This window comes from Diprion similis, chromosome 7 (genome assembly GCF_021155765.1).
Source record: "Diprion similis isolate iyDipSimi1 chromosome 7, iyDipSimi1.1, whole genome shotgun sequence".
In the NCBI taxonomy this organism is placed as follows: domain Eukaryota; kingdom Metazoa; phylum Arthropoda; class Insecta; order Hymenoptera; family Diprionidae; genus Diprion; species Diprion similis.
Window position 1 is genome coordinate 4,906,107 of NC_060111.1, and position 25,789 is coordinate 4,931,895.

At 38.5% G+C, this 25,789-nt stretch overlaps 1 protein-coding gene across 1 annotated transcript in view; it reads left to right on the plus strand.

Annotated features, from left to right (window-relative positions):
• The first annotated feature begins 5,978 nt into the window (after positions 1–5,978).
• Positions 5,979–25,789, plus strand: part of LOC124408190 (homeobox protein B-H1-like) — a 35,254-nt gene continuing 15,443 nt past the window's right edge. Inside the window, exons 1-2 of the mRNA XM_046884940.1 lie at positions 5,979–6,624; positions 20,416–20,638. Coding sequence (XP_046740896.1) covers positions 6,126–6,624; positions 20,416–20,638 — 722 coding nt within the window. The 5' untranslated portion in view covers positions 5,979–6,125. The remainder of the gene's footprint in view (positions 6,625–20,415; positions 20,639–25,789) is intronic.

Below are 25,789 nucleotides of genomic sequence, written 5' to 3' on the forward strand. Positions count from 1 at the left end.
ACAAATTAAATTAAAAAAATTATATTTTCAGTACTTTGTTTGATTTTTAATTCATGTCGTGGTGTATTGTTATCGATTCTTTCTTACTGAATGAAAGAAAAAAAATTTATGAAATTTTAATATGAATATTAAAAGGACGCTCGAAAAGATCTAAAGAAATGCAGCAAAAGATTGAAAAAAAATTATGAGCGACCTTTCAAAAGTCAAATTTTGAACTGAAACTTTCGGAAACTTATTTTTATTTTGTCTATAAAATTATACCGTAACGAGAAAATAAAATTTAAAAAAAAATCGATTCTTGACGATTTCTGACGTTTTAAAAAATGTGGAGCGACCTCTTAAAAATTTTTTTTTGAACTGTCCTTTGGAGTGGGTTCTTAAAACATCAAAAACTAACATTTTGTCACACGAGACTAAAAAAAAAAAAAGACAGTCGGTTTTTTTGCGCCACCCTAGTGTATATACATATATACCTATATATACTGTGCTTTGGTCCCAGCCATTAATAAAAGCGTTCATCTTTCATGTAAATTCGTCCATTATCGACGAATTAGTTACGTCTGAGAATGATTTTTATAATAATAATCGACATTGGATTAAATGATTTATGCAATCATCAATTCGTTAAAATAATTTAAACAGATTCCTGTATGAGATCTGTAGTATCGGTACTTCACGATTTATCAATTGCCTCTTTAATTGTTGCACATTTAAACGATCGAATAGAAATTCAGCAGAGTTTTAGACAGAATTAATTACTTTTTAGAAATTATAAAAAAATTTTATCACCTCGTGAGGTATTTTTTTTTTTTTTTGTTTTTGTTTCGTTTTCCGAAAATCAACGCTCCGGAGTGTTTTCACGGTGAGGGAAATTTCTGAGTGTGAAGTTGGATCACTAAAAACTTTAGTTACCAAGAATTTGAATTGATACTCACCGACCGGCTTACTGGTGACTTGCGAATACCAACACCATGACGATTTGGAGTCTGGATTACCGAGGCTCGAAGCTTGGATGCTGGAAAAATAGTAAAATCGAAATTAAATCAAAGTAAAACTGTTAAGTTGGAAGGATATTTGTTCATCTAAAAAATTACACTTTTCTGAGTTAATACAATAATTATTAGATTTGTAACTACGTTCTAGCGTTGAGTAATATACCTACAAGGATGTATTGTTCAAAAGAGTTATTATTATCTTTTATCAAAGTAAAGATCTCACGGTAAAGTGATTTTACAATTACGTACAGGCTACCATTGCATATATACATACATACATACATACATACATACATGCATACATACTTAGGTACATATATGTCACAATAAATCTACTCTTCGAGGTCATAACCGTCTGTCTGCCCGAATGCTCTTCTATACTGCTAAAGGACCTTCATCCTCATACTTACATTGAAAGTAGCATTGATTACGACGATATACGTACATACATATATTAATAGTCTTTTGATGTTGATTACTATTGGATACGTGAATTGTAATAACTGAACCGAATAGCTACTCAAGTTTTACCGAATTACCATCGACATACCAAGAATACCGATGCTCATCCAACAATCTAAATAAATACAATTTCGCCAGAATATGAGATGTTCAAAAAAGTGATCGTTAGGTCAGTTTTTTAACGAGCTTAAAATCTCATCATTGGCGTTTCACGACTAGACATAATTGTAGTTTGAACGTCTTTCTAACAAGTACAAGTCAATATCGAGAGTTAAAAACCAGAGAATACATACATGCATTTGCTAAAAGTACAAAATACCTGTGCAAAGTAGACTCAAAGAAAATAAGAAGCTCCATATTCGATGAATTCTAAGTCATCATTGACTCGGCATCATTATACGACACTCTGGACCATTTGTTCCGTTCAGTTATCCGTTCGATACCGAAGTGCAAAAAGTGTTTATGACGTTTGGTACATTTTCACCGAGTAGGTACCTACCAGCAAGGTTCGTGCCAGGGATCCTCATTCCCTGTAACCGCAAAAATAGGGTCGAGGAGGGGAGGGGGGAGGGTGTTCACTTTGCAGTGTTGGTCACCCGGAGTGTTGGGGGGAGGGGGTGGCTGGAGGCTGGTGAAAACGCATTACAATCTTAATGAGCACTTAGCATAACAATCGAAGATCAAGATCGGGTTTCTGAGTGGCTAAGCAGAACGCGGCGAGCTCGGCTTGCTCTGCAGTAATGCGCATGCCCGAGTCGCTCCGCAACTGCGAGGTTTTAGCCGTTAACTTAACCGGCGTTTACCTTAATCTAAGATCAGTATACGGCCCGCGGCTTCTACACGTTATACACACCATGGCCACCACACTTCTCGGTGTAACGTGCGACCGTGTGACTATGAATATGCATGCTCAGCGCCCGATATATATATATATATATACTTACATTCACGTATCAACACATATGAGAGAGTATCTACACGTTCCTGCATTACGGTGTCTTTCTATGCACCCTGCACTTCCCATACCATGCTAAACCAGCTATCGGCTGCATTTATACTCGTGCCTTGTACTCACAATGTGTGAGTTGATCCAGTGTCACGTGTAATTTCTTACTACACGTGTTCACTCAGGCATATATATTGCTGTTGCGGAAAGAGAAAAAGCTGCATGGCTTTGACATGCACTTCTGATGAAGCGATGATCACGGAACCGCTTTTAAAGTCGTCTCAATTAGTACAAATTCAAATTTTTATATATCTTTTTTTTTTTTCTTTTCTTAAGGCTGTTGTGCAAACGAAGACACATTTTACTCGTTATATCCAACGTTTATAAGTGTCAAAGTCTTCTTTTGGGCAGCATGAAAATTGTCAAGTTCGATAGTCACCTGAAATTTCTATAAACTTCAGTCTCGTTCGAGTTCCATGTATATGGATGAACTGATTGCGTGCACTGACATATGGTCGGTTATACACAAAGATGGGCGCAGGCACGTGATGAAAGTTTTTCCAACAGATATATGGTACAAAGTATATTAGAGTACGCTTCCACTCCGGCTCGTTAAATTTGTCCGAATTAATTAAGCGACGCCTGTACTCCAACCCGCTACAGCTACGTCCTGATGCCCAATTTTTGTTATTCCCCTATTCCTGCATTCTGCACGTGCATTTCCGAAGCCCTTGTGCACTTAATTTGATTCTCGGTGGTTGGTTCATTCGTCTAACAAGAGCATACTGCATACTTACACTGCGTACATTCGAAATGTTTTGAAAACCATACCGAGATAAACTTTCATCTATATACCTACCCAATATGCTTTGATGATTCGCTCGAAAATGGTACTTTTAACGATGTTCAATGACACATCTCGATACTTATGTGTGATATATATTTGATTATTGATGTCCTATATGATATACAGTAAACTTATTATCATCTGAGAAATCTTCTATAGGATGACCGTTTCCTTTTTCAATTTCAATTACATGGATGTGTGTTGGTGTTACGTAGGCATCCAGCGCTATGTAGGTATACATGTAATCTAGTGTACAGTCATAGGGTTTATAAAATTACAACGAACAGATGGTGTCTTAGACACGCTTCGTCGCTTCTCACTGTTCGGTATTAGGTTAGGCACCATGCAGGGGTGTGTGAAAATTAAACATGAGTAGGTATATAGGTACGTGTGAAATTTTGATGAGTTTGTCCCAGTGTTCGCCTGGCTGACATTGCACACAAGTAACACGTACATACGCTTATAAGTAGAGAGAAGTGCGAAAAATTTCATTGCGAAAAATGAAATGGAAAGTAAAATTTAAAAATGGTGTTTTTTAGGAAATATCAAATTTTCAAGTTTATATAGTTATAAAGCATATGAGTTTGAAATTCATCGGAGCAAATATTTTACTCGAGTAATTAATCATGCGCTAAATACCTATATTGATAAGCACACAACACAAAAATCAATAAACTACGCCAAGTCCAGATATGGTGAATGAAAATGAAGGAAAACTGATTCATTTCAAAGTTAAGAAAGAACGGGAACGATTACTCGTTCGATTTCCATTTATGGTCAGAAAAAAATCTTTCTCAATTCTAAATTAAAGGATCATTGTGAAAAAAAATATATTTTCTTCCTGATTATGAGCCAGATAACAAAGTCATCGTTATTTTCCTCTCATATTCAAATTAAAAATTACATCACTATACATATTATGCTAACTGAAAAAAATCACAAGTGAGTTATAAATGTCTGAAACACATGTACCCAACCTAAGACATTATTCGAAAACAAAAAAAAGTAATTTACCAAGCAATCGTAAAAAACCATGAAAAATGTTTGATAAATTGAATTAAACTGTATACACGTATATATCGTTTCTTGAGAAAGATTGGGCAAAATTTTCCCCACAATCAACATATCAAATCTCTCTTTCTCTTCTCTCCCTGAACGTCGTCGGTATACTACAATAAAATCAGCAACGCAACACGTATATATATATATACATTGTGCACGGGGTAGAAATACAGAAACAAGTTAATGGCAAGGATTTTCCGTCTTTGTCCGAAGCGAAGTGGCGGGTACCAACTATAAAAGGCTCCCTTCCTTCCTAAGCTTGGCAAGCCCCGTTTTCCACCCCACCCCCCTTCCCCCCTCCTTGCCCCAAGCATCTATCCACCCCCCACCACAAGTATTTCGGGTAGACGTCGTTGTAGCCAACTGTGTATAATGAAAGATATTAACTACAATTTTATATCGAATTACTCCTGAAACACGTTACGAATTACTTGGGCGGGGGCTGGTTTTATACGGGGCGAACGGCGTCGAGCTTCTTCCTGATTGGCGGGGTCATTAGCGCCGGTTTCAGGGATTGGTCCGTTACAATTTGTGGTGGGGATCCTGGGGGGCGGGGCCGAGAGGCGGTATGGCCGACTCAGGTCGGAACCTGATGCCCCAGGTTCAGTTTAGCTCAGACGAGGGAGCTCACAGGATACATACGTCGTTGCACGCCATCGCCAAGAGCTTGACCGAGCTGAGAAACGCATAAACGTTTCATATCTAAGGATCCGACGTCGACGTGAAAATTCGCGCGGTTTTTCTGGACTTTCTTTATTATTGTCATTATCATTCAGAAATTCCTCCTCCCCCCCCCCCCCCCCCCCGTATTCCCCTGATTCAGTGTCGGTGATAAAAAGTTTTTTCACCGAGCTCGAAAAGACGACATGTGAGACGAGTTGTACGGAAAGTGATTTTTTTGAGAATAAATATTATGGTGATTTTAACGAATGGAAATGTGCAGCGATGAGCGAAAGGACTGCGCTGATTTAAAGTGATTTTTTTTCTTCTTGTTGTTGGTTGGTTGGTTGGTTCATTTGTTTTTTAAGTTCACGTCCTCTTAGTTGGAACGGTTATCAGGGTGGAAGAGTGACGGATCGGATTGCTGTCGCGTTGAAAACAATTTTCATTTTCACGATAAACCAAAGCGTAATTCGCGAGTGATCGCGTCGAGACATTAGGAGCAATTATAAAGTGATTACGTAAATACTTGCAGGTGATAAAAGTACGCGAATGAGGAAGGAGAGTAAGGAAGAAGAACTCTGGACGGTGTGCAATGTGTATGCATAGTGTGATTATTAAGTGCCGCGCGCATGAATAATAGAAAAAAAGTGAGATATTCACCCTTGTGGAGAAAAGAGACACGTAAATACGCACCGAGTCAGTAATATAAGTATATAGTAAAACTCGTTGAGCGCGCTTATATAAAAATTAATTATGAAAAAATGAAAGCGGAAATGGTGGTGAGCGGTGCGGCAACGGCAGCGGTATACCTCGGTAATTATGTTAAGTGGCCAATTAGCAATTAGCGAAGGAGCTACCAGCGAACACTGTACCGGGCACCTTAATTGCACCTGAGCCGGTTACTCGCACCAAGAGCGGAGGAGATCGTGTGCCGTTTAAACTATATCGTCGTCGTTCGAACAATCGTCAGAGTTGTTGGCGTGACCATTATCAAGAAGCCGGAGGAGGATCGATTGGCGAGCTTCCGGGGCGACGAACGATCGGCAAAATTATTTCGCCCAGGTATCGAGGGAGTCCTGCAGGGCTGGCGAGTAGGGACGCTGCACCTTCGGGCGTGCCGAGATCATCACCGGGTGAATCGCGTGCCGTTATGACGGTCCATCATCACCACAATCACCACGTGCCGACCCTGGGTGGCATCAGCGTCGGTGGAGGAAGCCACGGGTTGAACCTCAGCGGAATATCCGCGGGACTGGACGCCAGCAGGAGGCTTCAACAGGACAGCATCCATCAGGACAGGAACGGGCTCGTCGAGAGGCTAGTCGGGAACGGAATTGAGAGAAGCGGGATACCTGCACCTCAGGACAGGAACGGACTGATCACGGAAAGGAGTCACATCGACAGGATGGGCGATGCTTCGACCACGATGCCGCAGAGGTCCAGGTTCATGATCACCGACATCCTCGCCGGTGCTTCGAGCCCCTCGAGTCCTTCAAGCCTGATCCAGGGTCAGGGACCTCCCGGAAGCCCGCCGTCGACACCCCGCGATCTCAGCGTCAGGCACCAGTCCAGATCTTCCCTCAATAACAGCACCCTCGACGAGGACAGCGACGAGAGTCATCACGATGCCGCGTCTGTCTCCTCGAACGGTAAGACCTCTACTTTGGATTTATATGACAATGAGTTCCCATCCATAGACCATATGCCCATTCCTTTCCATGGACCATGACAGATCGGAGGTGATAAGAACTGTTTCACTTTTAGTCACTTTAGAAACGAACTTCATATTTGGCTCCTTTGGTCAAGAGTCTGAGGATAAGGAAGTTTAGTTTGTAGTTTGATTTGAAGAAGACCCGACGACGCAAGGTGATTATCGTGGCTGATCAATGACATGCCGCGATCATCAGTGAGGAGGAAGACTTGACCGGAGATTCTGATTCTCAAGTTAGTCTAGAAGTCTACACGACATTCCGTGACTTTTGAAAACCAAACAAACCCGCGATCAGAATGAATTTGTCAAGGGTCGTATGGAGCACTGTAATGGGTTACCCAACCTAACTTCATCTGTCATCTGATAAGCATCAGACATCACCCAAGTATATAGGCATTGAGTCAGTAATCCAAGAAACCATTATCTAACGTTATACGACCAAATGGTTTTGGACGGAGTCCAACAGAGACACGAGAACACCCGGATAATCCTACGATGGAGAAAAGTTCCCAGTAAAATATCTTGATTAGTTTTAGGCTCATAAAGAATCGCAGATTTCAATTTCCGAGAACTGTGAGAAAAAGAAAGACTGCAAAGAGTCTGCCCGGAAAAGCGGCTGCAGCAATTACCTCACGACAGCAGCAGCAGCTTAGGAGTTGTAGTGAAGTTTTCTTGGGCGTTAATGTGCCCGTGATGACACAGCGATAAAATCTTTTCAGCAATGAATAATCACTGCGACGTACGCGTCTCTCGAGTAGAAATTCATCCGGAGTGAAACTTTCTGAAACCTGTATTATAAATAACGAGTGCCACATATATGCGCGCTTTGCGCCTTGTACCCACTTCGCATATCCTCACCTCGGATCTTGGATCCATCGCGATTTCGGCTCGAGTCAAGGGCGTCCCCTCTTTTTTTTACCTCACTAACACAGCCACTCAAGGTGTGTAATTGCGTGCAAATTCCCCCCGCCCACGGCACTCAACTGCTCAGGCAACAATTATCGCCGAAAAAATTATACCGACGGCTGATATATATATATATTACACGCTGTGATATAGACACACCAAAGATGACACACGCCTGTGAGATACCTACAGTTTTTGAGGTGTTAGGAAGCTTTCAAGATGCACCTTAATTGTCCGTTGCACTCAACTCACGTGTTCAAAGAGCACTTTTGATGAACGATCAATGTGCAAAATTATTGATTTTCATTGTTCCCAAAATTACAGTGATTCTAAGCTTCGTTTTTCTCGCCGGTGAAACTTGTGAACACGATGCTGAAACTCTGTTCAGCAGACATATCAGGCTTCTTATATAATACTTCAAGAGTCAGGCACCATGAAATAAAGCGAAGTAGTTTACCGATGGACTGATGTATACTTCTCGCACTTCTATGTAACCAAATGTTTGAAAAAACCAAAGTCTCGTTTCATACCCATATCCAAAAAACAGTGTAAGAAACAGATTAGTCAGAATTCATTGAAACCGCGATTGTCTTTCATTCACCATTTACACACACAATATCCAGATCCCCGAATCCGGCAGCGAGATATAGATGAATGAAACAAACGACCTGCAGGAAAGATGATTATAAACTGATAGTGTGTCCAGGCTGGCCCAATTCATAGCCATTAGTTCTCTAATAACGCCCCATTCCTACAAGCCCCCCATATACATAAATAATCGTAGATTATCTCGAAGCGTCGTCGTACTTCCAAGGGTTCTATAGCTGCTCGGAATCAGGAGCCGTCGGCTGTTGAGATCCGTTTCGAGAGATTCAATTCCTTGAGGCATCGAAGCCGGGTTCCATATGTGAAAAAGAATGATTCGAATCTCGTCCATCATCATGAATCGGAAGCATATTAATCACACGTGGGTGTAATAACGGAGGTTGACGACATTGTATTACTGTTCTATAATTACAAGTGCGACACGAGTGTTACACCTATGCATATAGGTATAATTTTTTCCGTGTGTCTAGTGTGACGCGTATCATCATTTGGCCGTTATCTAGGCGTAATGAATAACGTGGCAATGATATGTCAGAGCAGCGCATTGGCGTACTTAGTATTTATGGTCAACCATGCGATAACGGAAATTTGGTGTGAGGGAAGCATTGGCGTGCCTGCGTTACGTATAATTAGAAGCCATTAAGGTACAACGATGGAAGTGCGCCAACTGATTAGAGAAAACGCGAAATTACACCTGCGGAATACTTGTTAAATAATATTTTCATTCTTTCGAATGTAACATATATACATATATATACATATATATATATATATATATATATATATATATATACATATATATACATATATATATATATATATATATATATATATATATATATATATATATATATATATATATATATATATATATATATATATATATATATATATATATATATATATATCGTGCAAGTGTGGGTGTGAAAGAAACTGTTGTAGGTACATACATACACCGTGAGCTCGTATCTTCGACCTCATATTGTGTGATATATACAGTTTTAAACATTATCAACCACATGTTGCAATTATCCCAACCTGCCCAATTGCCCAAGTACCATTTAAATGCCTATTTCACTGATAACACGCAACACTGTTGCTAAATATAATTGAAAACTGATAATCAATGTTAAAATATCGCCGATTGTTATACAATTCTTTTTTACCAAAATTTTTTCAACTTTTTCTCGATTTTTTTTTCTACCAATATTATTATGATTATAAATATATTTTTCTCCTAACAAAGTCTGTCGACATTAATTCACAATTTCACCATTGAAAGAATAATAAAATCAAGTGTTTGAATTTTTTTTTTTTTCATCATGATCGATTAGTTCGGACATGAAATGCGATCGTGTTCCGAAAGATAAAAGGAAAAAAGGCCATAAACCTTGGTCAAATTAATGAAAATTTATCGCACTTCGGCGAGACCTCGTTAGTCCGACTGTCGTGCGTATATATTAGAGTACAAACGTGCTAATTTTATACTTGAACATGTATTCAGGTTATACGAAAAGCGATAGCTTGTTCCCGATAGGTTTCAATGTCTCTCTGTTACTCGGACATGTGCAATACCTAAATAATTATTGCGCTGCGCGTATATAAGTAGATACGCATTTAAAGTTAAGCAAAAAATATACGCACACCATTTGGTAATGATCGTTCGAACCGTAAACGATCATTTAATTTTCCTCTCAGAAGACGGAGAATTTTTAAAGAATGTTGTACGAAGCGAGAAAGGATCGTGCAAAGTACTTACAGGTTCTCCATCATGTAGATAAAGTTTATAAAAAGTATTTCTTGAACTTAGACAGTATCTTTAATTTTTGAAAACCTGTTAGTGCGTTAGTTAAAACTAAAATCTAAAAAACAAGTTCTTGTCAAATGTCCGAATGAATATAACGACTGGCAGACAAGGCGTGAAATAATTTCGTCAAAAATTTTGACATCTGTTACCGACACAGGGAGGGAGGGTTGCACATGGTACAAAACGAGGTTTAGGTCTAGGTATAGCTACTGTAGCAAAACTTTCAGCGACAATCGCTAATCCGGAATGAGATCTAAACGGTTGCCGATCGTTTCCGGTCTTGGGATTAACATCGTCGAAGTCAGTTGGCAGTTTTGAGGCGTGAAGCACCCCGACAATCGGTTCAACAATGCGAGGTGAAGGGAACCCGGTTTTCGATCGGTGCACTCGGCGGCCTGTCAACAATGAATCCGTATAAGCGGATTAGGTTCGACGTTCAGTTTGTGTGAAGGAGAACCAGAGCCGAGTATTTTCACGCGTTTCATTCCTGCGAGCAGATCAACAGCCTCCTGGACATGCAGACTTCTTATTCACTTTCCACTTAAAGAACGAGAGATTGAAGTTGATAAAGTAACTTCAACATTAAATGCACGCTTAGAAGAAATCGTTACTTCGAAAATTAAGGATTTTCTGAAATTCGTCTATAAAATTATAAAGAAGAAATTTTTTTTTTTTTTACAATTTTATACAAGCCAACTCCTAGAAAGTTTCCAGGCTCTGGAGCCCTCCGACCTTTACCTTCGTTCGATTATCCTGAGGGATGAATTCCTTTCACGAAAAACTGAACTACATAATTTTAATTGTCAAATGAATGGGAAAATTTTTTTTTTCTTTATAAAAAATGGATTTCACGTCCAACTGATAAAAGATTCTTTTCACCGTATAGATTCAAATTGATCACCCTCTATAAAACTGTGATATAAAAATGAGTTGCCACTTGTAGTTGACTGGAGGAGGTGCAGGGGGACTCTAAGAGCCTATAAGAGGCTTTAGGAGAGAAAATCTCGTTACGCAGGCGTCAAGAGTCGACAATATCTCGACGAATCCCGACGCGGACGCAATGCGACGGGCTGGATTATTCCTGATCTGTATAATTCATACTACTGTTAAAGTCCTCGATTTTTCTTGAGATTTCTGTTATAAAAAATACTTGCGGTACTTGAATTTATACAAAAGTTTCAATGCAAGCATGATTGGTAAACCTAATCTGTGTACAAACAGAAACAAAAAAAAAACAAAAAACATCAGAGAAATCGCATCGTTCTACCATTTTTTGTTTATTATATTTATTAATTTTTTTCACTAACAATTCATATTACCTGAACGATTCTGATGACCATTAGAAGTCATTTTATTTATAATCTACTATATATGTATATCCACAAATCGTTTCTATAAATTAAAAAGGTTTTGATACTGTGAAAAAATCATCACGATAATATGTACTCACCGATGTTGTTAATGAAAATAAAAAAAAATAGTGTTTACAGTTGAAATTCGGTGTTGGTGAATGGTTTGATTTTTTTTTTTCTTCGGCCGAATTACAAAAATTCATTAAAATTAAATTCTATTTTACAAGCTCAAGTCGTACTTGAAACAAAAAGTAGAAAGACAAAAGTAGAAGGAAAAAAAAAAAAAAAAAAAAAAAAAAACTTGACCGTTTCTATTTAATTTTTTATTTTCATTTCGATTTTACCCAACTTTTCTAAGTTTAATCGAATCTTTGAATTCGGCGAAGCGAAAGTTAATCAATGAGTGCTTTGGATATCACAGAGTGATTTCTTGAGGAATCCAGTATTTCTGAGGTTTTTTTTTTTTATTCCGAAGTTCTAATATGGATAAAATAGAAGAGATTTATGATTTTCATCGTACCTGTAGAGGTTAGATAAAAAAAGAAAAAAGCAGCAGCGCTTTCGCGGTTGCGAAATGTAGGTATTAGGGCTCTTCGTCAAAACTGTCGAATACATAAAGAGGGAAATAATGAAAGCTTTGCAGGTATGCCGCGTATGAGGTCGTTGCTCACTTTGCATGGTATTGGCTAACACGAGTTTTGCGTGACAAAAAGGCTTTACGTGATTATACAGGAGCGGCGGGCACCGCCGAAAACGTCGCGAGAGAACCCTTCGACTTCCGCTCGTTTTAAGAGGCTCCGCCCTTCTCCGTTTTGCCTTCTAGTTGTTTCGATTATTCAAGCCGTCGGTTCCCTGATACGATTTTGATCGTCCCCGACAACACATGCGTGATGTGACTGCTGACTGACTGACTGACTGACTGACTGAATGACTGACTTTAATATTCATGTATAATATAAGAAAAATCCGCTCTCGTTTCTCCTCTCTGCATGCCGGCGGCGGCAGCAATCTTTTTTCGATCTGCTGAAAACCTCAGATTCCCTGTTTAAAAGGAAAACATCGAACCGTGGTTGTTACATTTTTTCAGACTTTTACGTATTGTAATAGCTATGGTGTTAAAAATTGATGTTGATTTACGAAATCAGATTGCAAATTTACAAATTCGGTGCAGCGACGTAAATTATTAAATATTCTATCCAACTGACGACGAGCAAAAAAAGAGGGATTTTCGAGAATTTCTTTTTATACGCAATAGAAATTTACCATTTTTTTACTCAAACTCTTTTGTCTTGTGTCTTTTGTTGTAATTTGATTTTAAAAATTCAATCTCTACGAGCTTTAATAATATCGAATGAATTATTCCGGTATAATTAACAATCGCAATTATTGCTAGTGATAAATTGTGAAAAATTAATCTGCAGTTTCGGAAAACCTGAGTGAATATTTTTCTCTCCGTGGAGAATTTGAAAAAAATCTGCTTATCGGGAAATAAAAAAAAAAAAAAAAAAGCAAAATCTAAAACACTTTAACAATAATTTCATTCAATTCAAGTCAAAATCAAAGCGACGTTATTTTCTGAACTACTTTCGGGTTCCCTTTATTTCTGAAATTTTATTCCAACTCGTCAGTCGTCGTCGATGAAACAGGGGAATGAAAATTCCGTGAGTAAGATTAATAACGTTGTTTGAAACATTGAAGAGAGGGTTGAAGGGACGCCGCGTTACTGCGACGTAATGATTAACGGACCGTTAATTACGGGATCTATCTACATTATAATGCTCGAGTTGAAATTCGTCGAGTCCAATTCAACGGCGAAAAAGAAAGAAAAAAATAACGACAAAAAACAAACAACAAAAAAACGAAGTAAAAAAAATTTCTCAAAAGCAATCCGTTCCTCGAGGCACGACCGACGACCGACGATCGGAGGGGGAAATCAGGGCAAAGAGTCAAGAATCTTCCGCACCTTGAGTGAGGAGAAAAAAAGGGTGGAGGGGAGGGCGAAATGAGAAGAGAGAGAGAAAGAACGAGGCGGTGGAAAAAGAATAGAAGAAATAGGGGCGAAGGGGGAGGAAAAAAAGGGGGGAGAGATGAAGTGAAAAAAGAAAACGAAACGAAACAAAAGAAGTCGACGGAAAACAAATGAGCGACGACTAAGTGGCTCTGCTGGCACTTAAGGGAGAAAAAACTTAATTCGTTAAGGAATCGAGTTTGTCGTCGCTGTAATCTCGTTCCGTTTGAATTATTAACCGCGAGCAACGTCCGAGTACACACACACACACACACACAGACACCTGAAAGAAGTCAATATGTTCTTACAGGTGCAACGCACTTACGGAAATTATAATATCTACATTTAAATTCTTTGGTGTTTTTTTTTTGTTTTTGGTTTTTAGTTGTTTTTTTTCTTGTCTTAACCGGAGCGATAATCGATTGAATCGACTATAAAACGACGAAGACAAATATCTGGCATGATTTTTTTTATAGTTTAATTTAGGGCAAAATGAAGTTTTAGTTTACATTATCCAATTTTTATATTTTTCTACGTAGATCGTGTCGACTTTGAAATTAATCGTTGATTTTGTTTTCAATTGATCGTAAATAAAATGTAGGGAAAAAAAAAAAAAAAAATTCTCAAGTTATTAGCTGAAAAAAAAATTTTTCCCGACAACGTCACTTAACTTAGGTAAGTTGTTATCCTACGACGCACGTGTGAAGTAAATTTTTACCCGGATATTGAATATCTTCTCTCTTCGAAATATTTAAAAGGTTAAGCCAGTTTCGTTAGATTGAAATTCGTGCGAGTGAAATTTTTTTTTTTTTTTTTTTTTCTTTCTTCTACTTCTTCTTTTCAATTCTTTCGCCTCTGTTGGCAATTAAATAAATATACAAACATATCTCAAAACTCGATGCCCAGCGTGTGGAATTCTTATAATTGAAACTTGAGCAAGCGAAACCTCATCCCGCAGGTAGGTATACAACATTCGATACGTTATAGTCACGGCAAGGAATCTGCATTTACTTACTTCGTCGTGTTTCTTTTTTTCTTCATTTTTTTTTTTTCTATATTATTCCCTTTTTTCTGTTTTTTTTTTTTTTTTTTGCATCAATAGGTACCTCGTTCTAATTTGCTCTAGGATTTCAACCGATCGATCGACTAGTTATATAAAGTATAATAAAGTCATTTAAAGATCGCTGTATCACGAGATATTCAATATATATGTATATATATATGTATGTATTATACTTGTAAGCGAATACCGATAGGCATTAATTAATGCCCCCGTATAATATTTTATTGTAACACAAAGTAAACCCGATCGAGTTACGTAAGCCACAGTCATCGGGTTATGCGATAATGCAATTGAGGAATGGATAGGGGAAATACACGACCGTGAGAGATAAATTTTATTGAGTGTTGATTTCAGGAAACGAATATGGAAATAGCGAATATAGCGTTGTTTGTAGTTGAAAGAATGAATTCGATGAATTTTCTGGACGAAACGTCTCTTAATGTGTGAAGCAATAAATGTATGGAATCATGAAATTATTTGATGGCAAAACTTGAAGTAAGGAAATGAAAATTTTACAAAATGACAAAGTTTTCTCGACGCGACTCAAAGTTCGGAAAATTTTTCGGGGAGGGTGGGGCAAAGTGGGCACCTTTAAGAAAATAAAATTTTTACTTTTCATACGAAGAATTATGTTCAATTATTATTAAGCTTTCTCGAGGAAAAAAGTAATCGTAAATTCAAGTTCAGGAAATTATGTAACTTTGACGAATTAAGGGTGAAGTATATTAACTTTAAACGTTTCGCGTTACGAGGTCTGCAATTAATCGAGTAAATGATTTCCGAATAATTATTATATATAATAAAAAATTTAGGTGATTGATTTTATCCCTTGTTATTTAAAAAATTTCAGGGGGCCCACTTTGCCCCACTCTCCCCTATACTCGTACGTAGCGTAGTTTACACAGTGAATTGGTGTAAAAATGAGAAAAACCGAGATCTCTAAGATAAAAGAAAGATAAAAGTGGTGAAATTTCGCAAATCTAGAAATTCAGGGAACTGAAAATCTCGGATCACTCAGCATTTCGGTGTTTCAAATTTTCAAATTACCTCATTCTCGCACTTCCGGAACTTCGATGTTTCGTCAAAGTTTCATTTCTTTGATTTAACTTTCGCCGGGGGTTGAAAGAAAAAAAAAAAAAATCGGAAATCGGTACTTCCGAAACCTTTAAAATTTCAAATTTCAAATTTTAACCCCGCCCCGTAATATGTCAACATAAACAGAGTAATATCAAGTGATATCCCGCATAATTCATTCGCCCAGCTTGGCAGGGGTTTTAGTGAGTTAAGTTGGTGACACAGGGACACAATACGCCTCTCGGGGTAGTTTTCATGGGGTCAGATTGAGACCCCCGACGACCCTCGCGACCCGCTTCACCCTAGGGATCAACACCGTCTGCAATACAAATGTGTGTATATACATATATAACCATTGTAAGTAGATACGTGATTCCCGCGATCGTTTTTGGCCTTCCTTCAAATATATATTTGTATGGAACTTTACTTCTGAACATTTACCGCGACTGTTTTCTTCCTTTTCTTCATGCATCTTCTTCGATCGCTTTTATTGATACAACATCTTTTTTTATTTATTTATTCATTTTTTTCTTTCTATCCGAAATGTAGCCGGAAATTTATAGTTAAAAAATTTCTGGACATATTTTTTTTTTTTAGGAGGTTTTGTCTCGTATTGAAAATGTTTCTGGGTGAGGAAACAGCAATGAGTTTCGCTAAATTCGACTGAATGTTTTAGTTACAATAACACAAAAAAAAAATAACATCGCAAGGTTCAAAGTACAATAATTCTAGAATAATTGGTGGACTTGAATTATATTTTTAGCAATTTTGTATCGATTCGATTCGATTGTTTCTAAAGTGGAAAAATTTTAACCCCGTTTTCATTTACATTATTAAAAAATTGAATACGAGACAATTTATATAAATGACATAAACTTTTCGGAAAAACACAGCTGAAACGAATATTGAAAAAAAAAAAAAAAGAAAAATTCATATTCCGAGGGTCAACAAAAAAAAAATAAATTCATTTCCGTACGTTTTGGAAAATAAAATAAAAGCTGGATCGGATAATCCATTTGAAAATTCTCAAGAAATAGGAATAAAAGATTTTTCTCAACCGGTTATAAAATAAAGTTGAATAATCTGTATTGAACAGAGAGAAAAATAAATTCCCACGGTTTCAGAACGAACGGAAAGTAATATTTGTAATGGAAAAAATACGCTAGATGCAACGCGTAATGCAGGCGAAACTTTGATGATACGCACACATTGAAATTTTCAATTTTACGATCCGTCATGTTGCAGCAGCAGCAGCACGCGAATTCCCGCGGTGTATAGAAAGACATCCGCGACGAAACATGCGACCGAGTAGCTGGTAGACCGCAGGCAGGTAGCCGCCATGATGGCACTAATTGCACCGCGTATAATTGCTTAATAAACATCCTGTTAATCACGATTTTATACACGGTATATATATATACCTAATAAGCCGGTGCACGAAACCCGCCGGCTGCTATGACGATGCATTACACCGTGGCAATGCAATATTTAAAATAAGAACTGACGCAATTTTCACCTTTACTTTTTACTTATTATTGCTTATCCTCTTTTTCCCCTTTATTATCGACGCAAAATTGCCAAGAAACCCAATATAACGATTATAAAGGCTTTTATTGACGCAAAAAGCGCTCTGCTAATATACCCTTGAATTTTTTTTTTTTGATTTTTTTTTTTTCTTAAACACGGACGATTATGAAGGAGACTCATTTCACTGAGTATACTGATGTGTCTGCCTAACACTTTCACCTCGATATTCCAACACGAAATACGAATTTATTATTCACATATAGAATTGAACTCGGATTTTGTTTTTAATTTTTTTTTTTTTTTTTTTTTTTTTTTTTTAACCTAAAACAATAAGTTAGCCGAAAGATTAAAAGCGTTCGTGCAGTATTTTATCGTACACGAATAATGGAGGTTTGAAAGTCGAAGGGTTTGGAAAGCGATTGGACAGACTAAGGAGGAATTTCGAATACAAGACCGTTTTCAGATTAAAAAATGCTTCTTCTTATCCGCAATGACCTTTCCACGAGTACCTAATGGGTACAAAAATCTAAACTCGTGTAGGTACATACTCGGGGGATGGCCAGTTCGAACCTCCCTCGGGACGCGTCTAACCCCTAAAGAGACGTAAAGAGCCGTTATCTCAGGCTCATCGATTGGAACGGGGTGGTCGGCGGCGGATTTCTCGCGTAGAAGGTTAGGGGTTGACGGTGAGGTCAGGACGGCCGATAGATTGGGTATTCAGGCCGCGAGGAGGCGCAGGACGAAGGAGAGAAAGAGGGAGGAAAAGAGAGGTCGCAAAGCTCCGAGGACGACGGATGGACCGATTGAGTTACACCCGGCGAAAGAGGCGAAAGCGTGGGCTCTTAGCCGCGTTTGATCGGCCAGATTCGCTTGAACGGTTCGCCACCGTCGCCATTTTACAAAATGGCCGCCTTTATCCCCCGAGGAACTCGATCTGCAGCCGCGAGAGGGGCGAAGAAGAGACGCGCTCCGGGGTAAGGGGGGTGGAAACTAAATTTAGTATGTGATACACTTATTGTCGGAGAGAGCCCGAGAGAGACTCCGAGATCCAACGGTGTTCTTTTTGAGAAAGCGAAGACACTTTCAAGACGTTATGTTAGGAGGAGGAAAAAGTTTTACCCAACTTTTCACTCTCTCTCCTATAGCTTTGCTGATGGCAACGCGCTCGCTCAGCTGCGGAGAAGTAACCCGAGACGAGAATTTAACCTAGGGGATGAAAAAAGCTTTGAGTATATAACCTCAGTTCCGATGCAACGCTGGACGAGAGTAGAAAATATTTTTAAAACATTTTTCATCTCCTCTATCTGAAACTTTTCTTTGTGTTTTCACGTTGACTCGCGACGTATGCGAGTCGAAATCTGCACTACTTTACCTACGGTAGGTAAGGAAGTATTCAACTGCAATTGTTCGCTGACTTCATGGCGAAGTTTTCCCGCAGTGAAAAGATTTCTTTTTATTTTTATAACTCGTTTCCTGGTATTTTTAAAACATTTCTAACGCATTCTGCAACCGAATAGATCGTTGCTTTGAGATAATAATTTTCTTCTTATTCGGTTTATGTTTAGATCAGTTTTTTTCTCTCTGATAATGTGTTTGTTGGAAGAATATTGACCTAGTTTCACGCGATTTTAAGAAAATGATATTCGCTTTCAACGCACAGAGAAAAATGATTTTCGAGTTGTGAATATTTTTTATCTAAGCTAAATCATTATTAGAAATGAATTTAGTTAGGATCTTGTCCAGAGATCGATACAAAAACATTTTACTTGTAAGCTAATTTAATAATATGCCAAATCGCTGATCCTGCGCTACTAGAAATTTTCAGTCAATTTAATGAATAAAATTTACGTGGATTGACAATAAATTAATTTTTAACTGTCGATTAATTGATGGAATGAAATTCGTTCGTCACAATATTTACAATAATTTTCAAGTTAAATAAATGAATTTAGTATAGATAAAAACTTGGAAATCTCTTTTATTCAAATACGATTCTACAATTTCTGATCACGAATGATTATCCAATCAAAAATAAATTATCCAAAATCACAGGATATTCGGAATGAAATTTTTTCAACAATTGAGATTGAATTCGCCATATAAAATCAATATCATTCGCCTTTGAATCGCTCGTGTCATACAACCGTAAAAATCAATTAGATCGATTCGTATCTCTGTTAAATTTTCGTACAACGTATGAATATCATCAGACAATACTATAGAAAATATTTCGCAAGGTGCGAACTGCGCGACGAATTCTTGAGATATTCGGGCGTAATCCCGCCCTCGGGGAGTAATTTGTTCCGCGACTGCGTGGACCAATAATCGTGGCGACCAATGGAGTCTGGGCTGCGCAGAACTCCCGGATCTCAACGGCTAGAGATGCATGCCGGGATACCGCACACCATAAAACAAGAGAAACGCGAATAAGCGCGGCGGACGACCGAAGGAAAGAAGATAAAAAAAGAGAACGAGATGGAAAGAGAGCAAAAGCGACAAGAAAAAAAAAAAAAGGAAAAAAAAAGAAGCGGTAAAAAAGGCAGACGAACAAACTCGCAGCATCGATTTCCCGTCGAAACAAAAGAAGCGACTGCAGAAATCCGCAAGGCGGCGACCCGACGCAACGCGACGCGACGCGACGCCGCGTGCAACAAAATCGCATATATATATATATATGTATATAGATTACAGTCGCGTAGTTTCAGAATATCAGAGATATTTTGCCTTTTTTTTATTATCCTGCATATTTTTATCCCCCCTCCCCCCCTCCCCTTCAATCTATATACTCGCTCCATTCGTCTCGTGAATTTGAAAATTTATTATACACCAACGCATTCGCCAGTGTTGTACGTCATGCTTGTCAAAAAGTACCATAAATCACATCCACTTTTCGCGAAAACTTTATATAACTTTGCAATTGCGGTTATATTCATTGGCGATTTTTAATTCATAACGGTTTTTTAATTCACAACCTCACTCGCCGGGTCCTCTCATCTATTACCTCTACGTCATGGACACACAGAGAGAAATTGTTGTTTGTTCCTTTTTTTTTTTTTTACTTTTTCAAGTTACTGGGCGATTTATAATAACGTGAGCACCGTTAGAGTAGGTACCGTTCAAAATGGATTCTTCCAATAAATTTCCGGTGTAGTGATTATAGGTATATTTAATACTATGTTTTCTGGTCAATCGTGCAGTAAATATTAATCTATTCGTTTATAACACTTTTACATTATTACAGTCTAAACAAGACTCTTGCATCAATTATTTATCATTCCACCAAAGTCAAATTATGGCTGTATAGTGATGACGAGAAGTTATGTATAACGACTTGCTATTGCTCAAAAAGTATAGTAACAGGTATCAGATTTTTTTACTGTTTCCAGGCGGTAAAGAAGACGACCCTAAGGGCTCGTCGTCCAGTTCCTCGAGTTCGGCGCTAAGCAAAAAGCAGAGAAAAGCCCGAACGGCGTTTACGGATCACCAGCTCCAAACCTTGGAGAAGAGTTTCGAGCGTCAGAAGTACCTGAGTGTTCAGGACAGGATGGAACTCGCGGCGAAGCTCTCGCTGACCGATACGCAGGTCAAAACGTGGTACCAGAACAGAAGGTGAGTTGCAAACAATTTGTCCAACATACGCAATTCCATTAATCCTTTACTCTCCCATTTTTTAAGCCTTTTAAATCTCGTTTCACTTCACGTTTGCGTCAAGCTTCAAAAGCTCAGCTGTTACAGGATATGAAGAGGTCAATAGATAGATAAATAGATAAAGAGATAAAAAGAGATTGTTAAGGCATGTATGGGACGTATGGAACAATGCATGGGGGTCGTGGAGGAGGCGAGGAAGCCGGATGAAATGATTGTCAGTTTACGTTTGTTGTCGACTGTCCACTTTGCCCGGTATAATCACGCATCAAGACAATCGGAAGGCCCCATATATTCACGGCCTGTGAGTTTGTCACGCGATCATCGCTCCGTACTTGCTATAAATTCCTTTTTTTCAACCGCATTATAGGTGACATGACGTGACAACCCAATGCTGGTTCTGACATGGCCCATTCCGTAAAATGAGACGCAAAGTATACGAGCAATTGGAAAAGCTTAGTCAGAATGACCATAATCTTGACTTTAGTGCATTACACTAGTGAAGAAAATGATCGTAGTTTTTAGCTGACAACTAGTTACTGTGCACGATTTTTTTCTATTTTGTCTCATTTTCCATCGACACTATGGTTCCAACTGGTTCCTTATTCCGCGGAACGAGAAACAGTGCAATTTAGTGAGTCAAAGACGAAGTTTTTTGCTGAGATTTACTGAAAGAAGATATAGTTTGATTCATTGTTAAATAGTTTTTGGTGGTAATTTTCGTGTGAAAAATGACCGTGTAGAAATGAAGTTCTGCACCATCAGTCGAGTAAACTAACCAAATGATCCTCGCCGACATCGATCGTTAGGAGTTTCTTTTTCCATTGCGGTGTGATTTTCTCGGAAAAGAATATCCGGAATAAGCTAAGTTCGATGCTTTTTTCTCTCACGATAGCCTGATAATTCCGATTGTTTCTGTGGCACCTTGTGAATTGAGTAAGTATCGGTGTGAGAATCGGGTTAGAATCTGATACTTTCCGGGCACAAAGTCCGCGCACTTAACCGACGATCGGTAGAGGCTCGTTCGTGTTGTTTGGGTAGAAGCATGACGAATTGGTAAATGGAAGTACGCGGCTTTCAACAAAGCCGCACTATCTTTTTTTTCTGTTTCATTGGGAGTAGCTAAACGCCCATGGCATTCTGCTCTGTAACGCGGACTTCATAATACTACGAATACCTAAACGCTGTGACGTTTCTTGTAGAGATCGACCGAGCCGAGAACCGATCGTATCTATTCTTGACCGCTTCCGTGGTGCAGACGTGATGACCGTAGGTACGGAGAAAAAAAACTTAAGCTTCGATAACCATTAGTCAAAAATAATTCAATAGCTCCGGAAGAATTCGAGGATTCTATCAGTGAATATCGTTGCGGTTGTGACGTGATTGAAGTTAGTAAGTAACGTTGCTGTAACGATTCACGTTCAAGAAAACTCTTTCGAGATTTATCAAACCTGTTTTTCATAAACCAATTCGTTAAAAGTCATTCGAAAATTGCAAAACGAGGAATTTTTGCCTCACTTTTTTATGACGTTAACGTTACTTGTTACTTCAACCTCTTTGGTTGCGCTCGTAATTTTTTTAATTTCTGTGTTAATCGGTTACTTATCGACATTTTCACATTTGTGATTCTGTGCGAGGAGGTGAAACACAGCTTCTAACTATCGGAATCGAGACCCACACAGCTGGAAGTTTAGATGTCAAAAATCGTCAAAAAATTAAATTAAAAAAATTATATTTTCACTATTTTGTTTGATTTTTAATTCATGTCGTGGTGTATTGTTATCGATTCTTTCTTACTAAATTAGAGAAAAAAAATTATGAAATTTTAATATGAATATTAAAAGGTCGCTCGAAAAGATCTAAAGAAATGCACAAAAAAATTGAAAAAAAGTTATGACCGACCTTTCAAAATTCAAATTTTGAACTGAAACTTTTGGAAACTTCTTTTTTTTTGTCTATAAAATTATACCGTAATGAGAAACAAAATTTAAAAAAAAAATCGATTTTTGACGATTTCTGACGTTTCAAAAAATGTGGAGCGACCTCTTAAAAATTTTTTTTTTCGAACTGTCCTTTGGATTAGGCTCTTAAAACATAAAAAACTAACATTTTGTCACACGAGACTCGAAAAAAAAAAAAAAAAATAGTCGTTTTTTCTGCGCCACCCTAATATATATATATATATATATATAAACTAAACCACCGCTGATTAATTTCCCGTTCAAATTGACGTAAAGAGCGATGAAAATAGGCTCGTACATGAATTACAAGGGTGGGTGTAATTCGGATGAGTTGAATATAGACGGCGGTAGGTTTTTCTCGTCCACTTTTCTACTTCCATCTCCATCTTCCTCTGACAATCAACTTTTTCTCCCTGCCCCGATTTTATTGTTAGTTGGCGCTAATCGGGTGTGGCCAACAGGAGAAGCATCGAGTAAAACAACGAAGCCTCGTCAAGCCGTGTGATTCGGATTAGTTCGCCCCTCGAATCGAGCCCGGTTTGCTTTTGAAGTTGAGTTCAAGCGAGTAACCGAAGACCAAAGGGAATCCTCCTGGGTTTCGTGGGCCCCGATTTCGGGCCCAAGAGGCCCGAATTACAGGCGCCGGTAGATGACGAAGTGAAATCCTCTGTGCGCTGCGCTGCGATGCCGCTTTTCGTGCACACACGCGTCTCTGTCCCTTAATGGTACAGCCGAATACTCACGCCGCGAGTCTAACGATGGGCCCAGAAACCGTCTAGTCCCGGCGACTTTGGGTCCGTCGGGCCCGTCGCCCCATCGCCCATTACCCCTGACTTAGCTTCTTTGTAATTAGCTCTCACTCGACCGGATGACCGTCCGACGACCGGATGCTCGTTCGCGGTTCTTTTTAATTTCGTCTAAAAGCCGAAGAGCGATGTACTCGCCTCTATATAACCGTCGCATTTCAAACACTCTGTACAAATTCTGAACTTTCATATCTCGATCGAAAAAATATCCATCAGCTGTCAGGTGTTTTCAGACTTTACAAACGACCCCACCTTTTTCGATTTTTGTCAATATTTTTATTTTTGTATCTCAATACGATTCTTACTAGAATTTTGACCGTGAAAAGAGCCAATTCTCTTCTTTTTGTTTTTTTTTTTTTACTCAACTTTCACTTTCTTTCTACAGGCTGTATCAGATATTCCTGATATTTCCGATAATTCAGTAATGAAAGTACTGTAAAAGGAATGAATTAAAAAATGTCCCTAGAAGTCCACAGCTAACGGTGGGTTCCTAGGAACATTTTCTAATAGTCGCGATTGGTATTGCGTCGGCCAATAAAATTCGAAGGACTTGACGCACGCGCATAATTGGTGCGCACTTTCCTCATGGACATACGGTATAATAATATAAGAAGCCGATCACATCGGGGGAAGAGATTGTCTCTCGGGTTTCCGGACACATGTGCTCTCGAGGCAGCGCAGCGGCCGGGCACTAAAAATCGACGAACAAAACATAACCTACAAAGAAACAAGGTGGGGAAAAATTGAGATAAAGTATGGCTGAGCGGGCGAGGCGTACGCGCTGCTACTTAGCGCTCGGTAAATTAGCCAACCATCTTGGTATGTGCGCTGAGCGTCCATCCAACGAGTTACTTTTTTCATATCTGACTGACTGGACCAGCCTCTGACAGACAACCTCTCACCACGATTATCCTTCACAACCGGATTAGACAAACGGAACCACAATGGGAGAGAAAATTGTATTTTTCAAAATTTAATTTCTTTAATTATAACGTGACAGGAAAAAAATTTTTGTCTACAATTTAGACGAATTGCGACGTAAATTTTTTTTTTTTTTTTGTTGCAAGTTGCAAGTTTTTGAATATATTTTGAAAAAGAAAATTGAATCACTGGAATAGAAAGAATCGTGGAAGGATATGGTCAAAGATAAGATAGATGTAAACTTATGAAAAATTTGAAAACAAAAAAATTTTGACATCAGCTGTAATATTTATGATTTCCGACGAGCTAGAAAAATTTTTCTTTGATAATCTCATTGAGCAAATTGCAACGAGAAATTTCCACGTTAATTTGATGATCAATAAGTCGTGCTTGAAAAAAAAAAAAAGTTTTTCTTATTTTTTTCTTGTCAAAATCAAACAACAAAAACCGTATCTTCAGCAAAATCAGAGCTGGATTGAAACTATTTTTCTGTTAAAAACTATTTCAGAAAAAAAAGTTCCCGACTGAAGAGCTCAGTTAGGAGGCGACATCGTCTCAATTTGCCAAGGGCACATATAAAGCAGGACATCGGACAGGACATTTCCTGTGTCCCTCGAGGGGTCCAGAATCGTGGAGATAAATCTCGGCCAGGGTCTGGATGGTGGCATCCAGAGGTGTGGCCGGCGCCACAATCGCTTTAAAAACGACCAAGTCACAGGGCGTTTAAGAAGAATTTAACTGCGTGGCGTGTATTTAGCCGAGGGTCGTTAAAGCGTGACTAATTTCTCGGTTTTCCCTCTTCTCTCAAGCTCTTGCGTGTATTTTCAACGCAAAAGAGTCGAATTAGCGGAGCGATTTTTCCTTCATCTTAAATTAGGTTAGGTTAGGCTCGGTTCGGTTAAGTTATGTTATGTTAGGTTAGTTTGCGCGGTTCTTTTGTTTTCGGAAAAAATATCTATTAATTAACGCAGCGATTTTTCCTTTGTTTTACAATTAAATTAGATCAGGTTAGGTTGAAATAGGTTAGGTCAGGTTAGGTTAGGTTTGTTTTCGCGGTTCTTTTGTTTTCGGAAAAGATATTTAATCCCGGAGCGAAACATCGCGTCGCCTTGCATGCTTTTATAATACGGGCGTTAATTAACAGCCGAAAATCGTATGCCAACGCGTTTTCCGTCTCCTGAGGCGTGAGTCGATCGTTTTTCGATTGGCCGCGAGGGCATAAATATGGCTCTAGAGTCCACCGAGCCATTTGATTCACACGGAGCCCGCCTTTTCATCCATATTAGGTATATAATGCGCGGAGATCGATGCTGTCCAGTTTTTTTATTACTGGGTTTTTTTTTTTTTTTTTTTTTTTTTCTCTTTCTTTATAATCTTGGTTTATTTTGGTTTATTAAAAATTCTCTCTCTTCTGTACCGAGCATTAT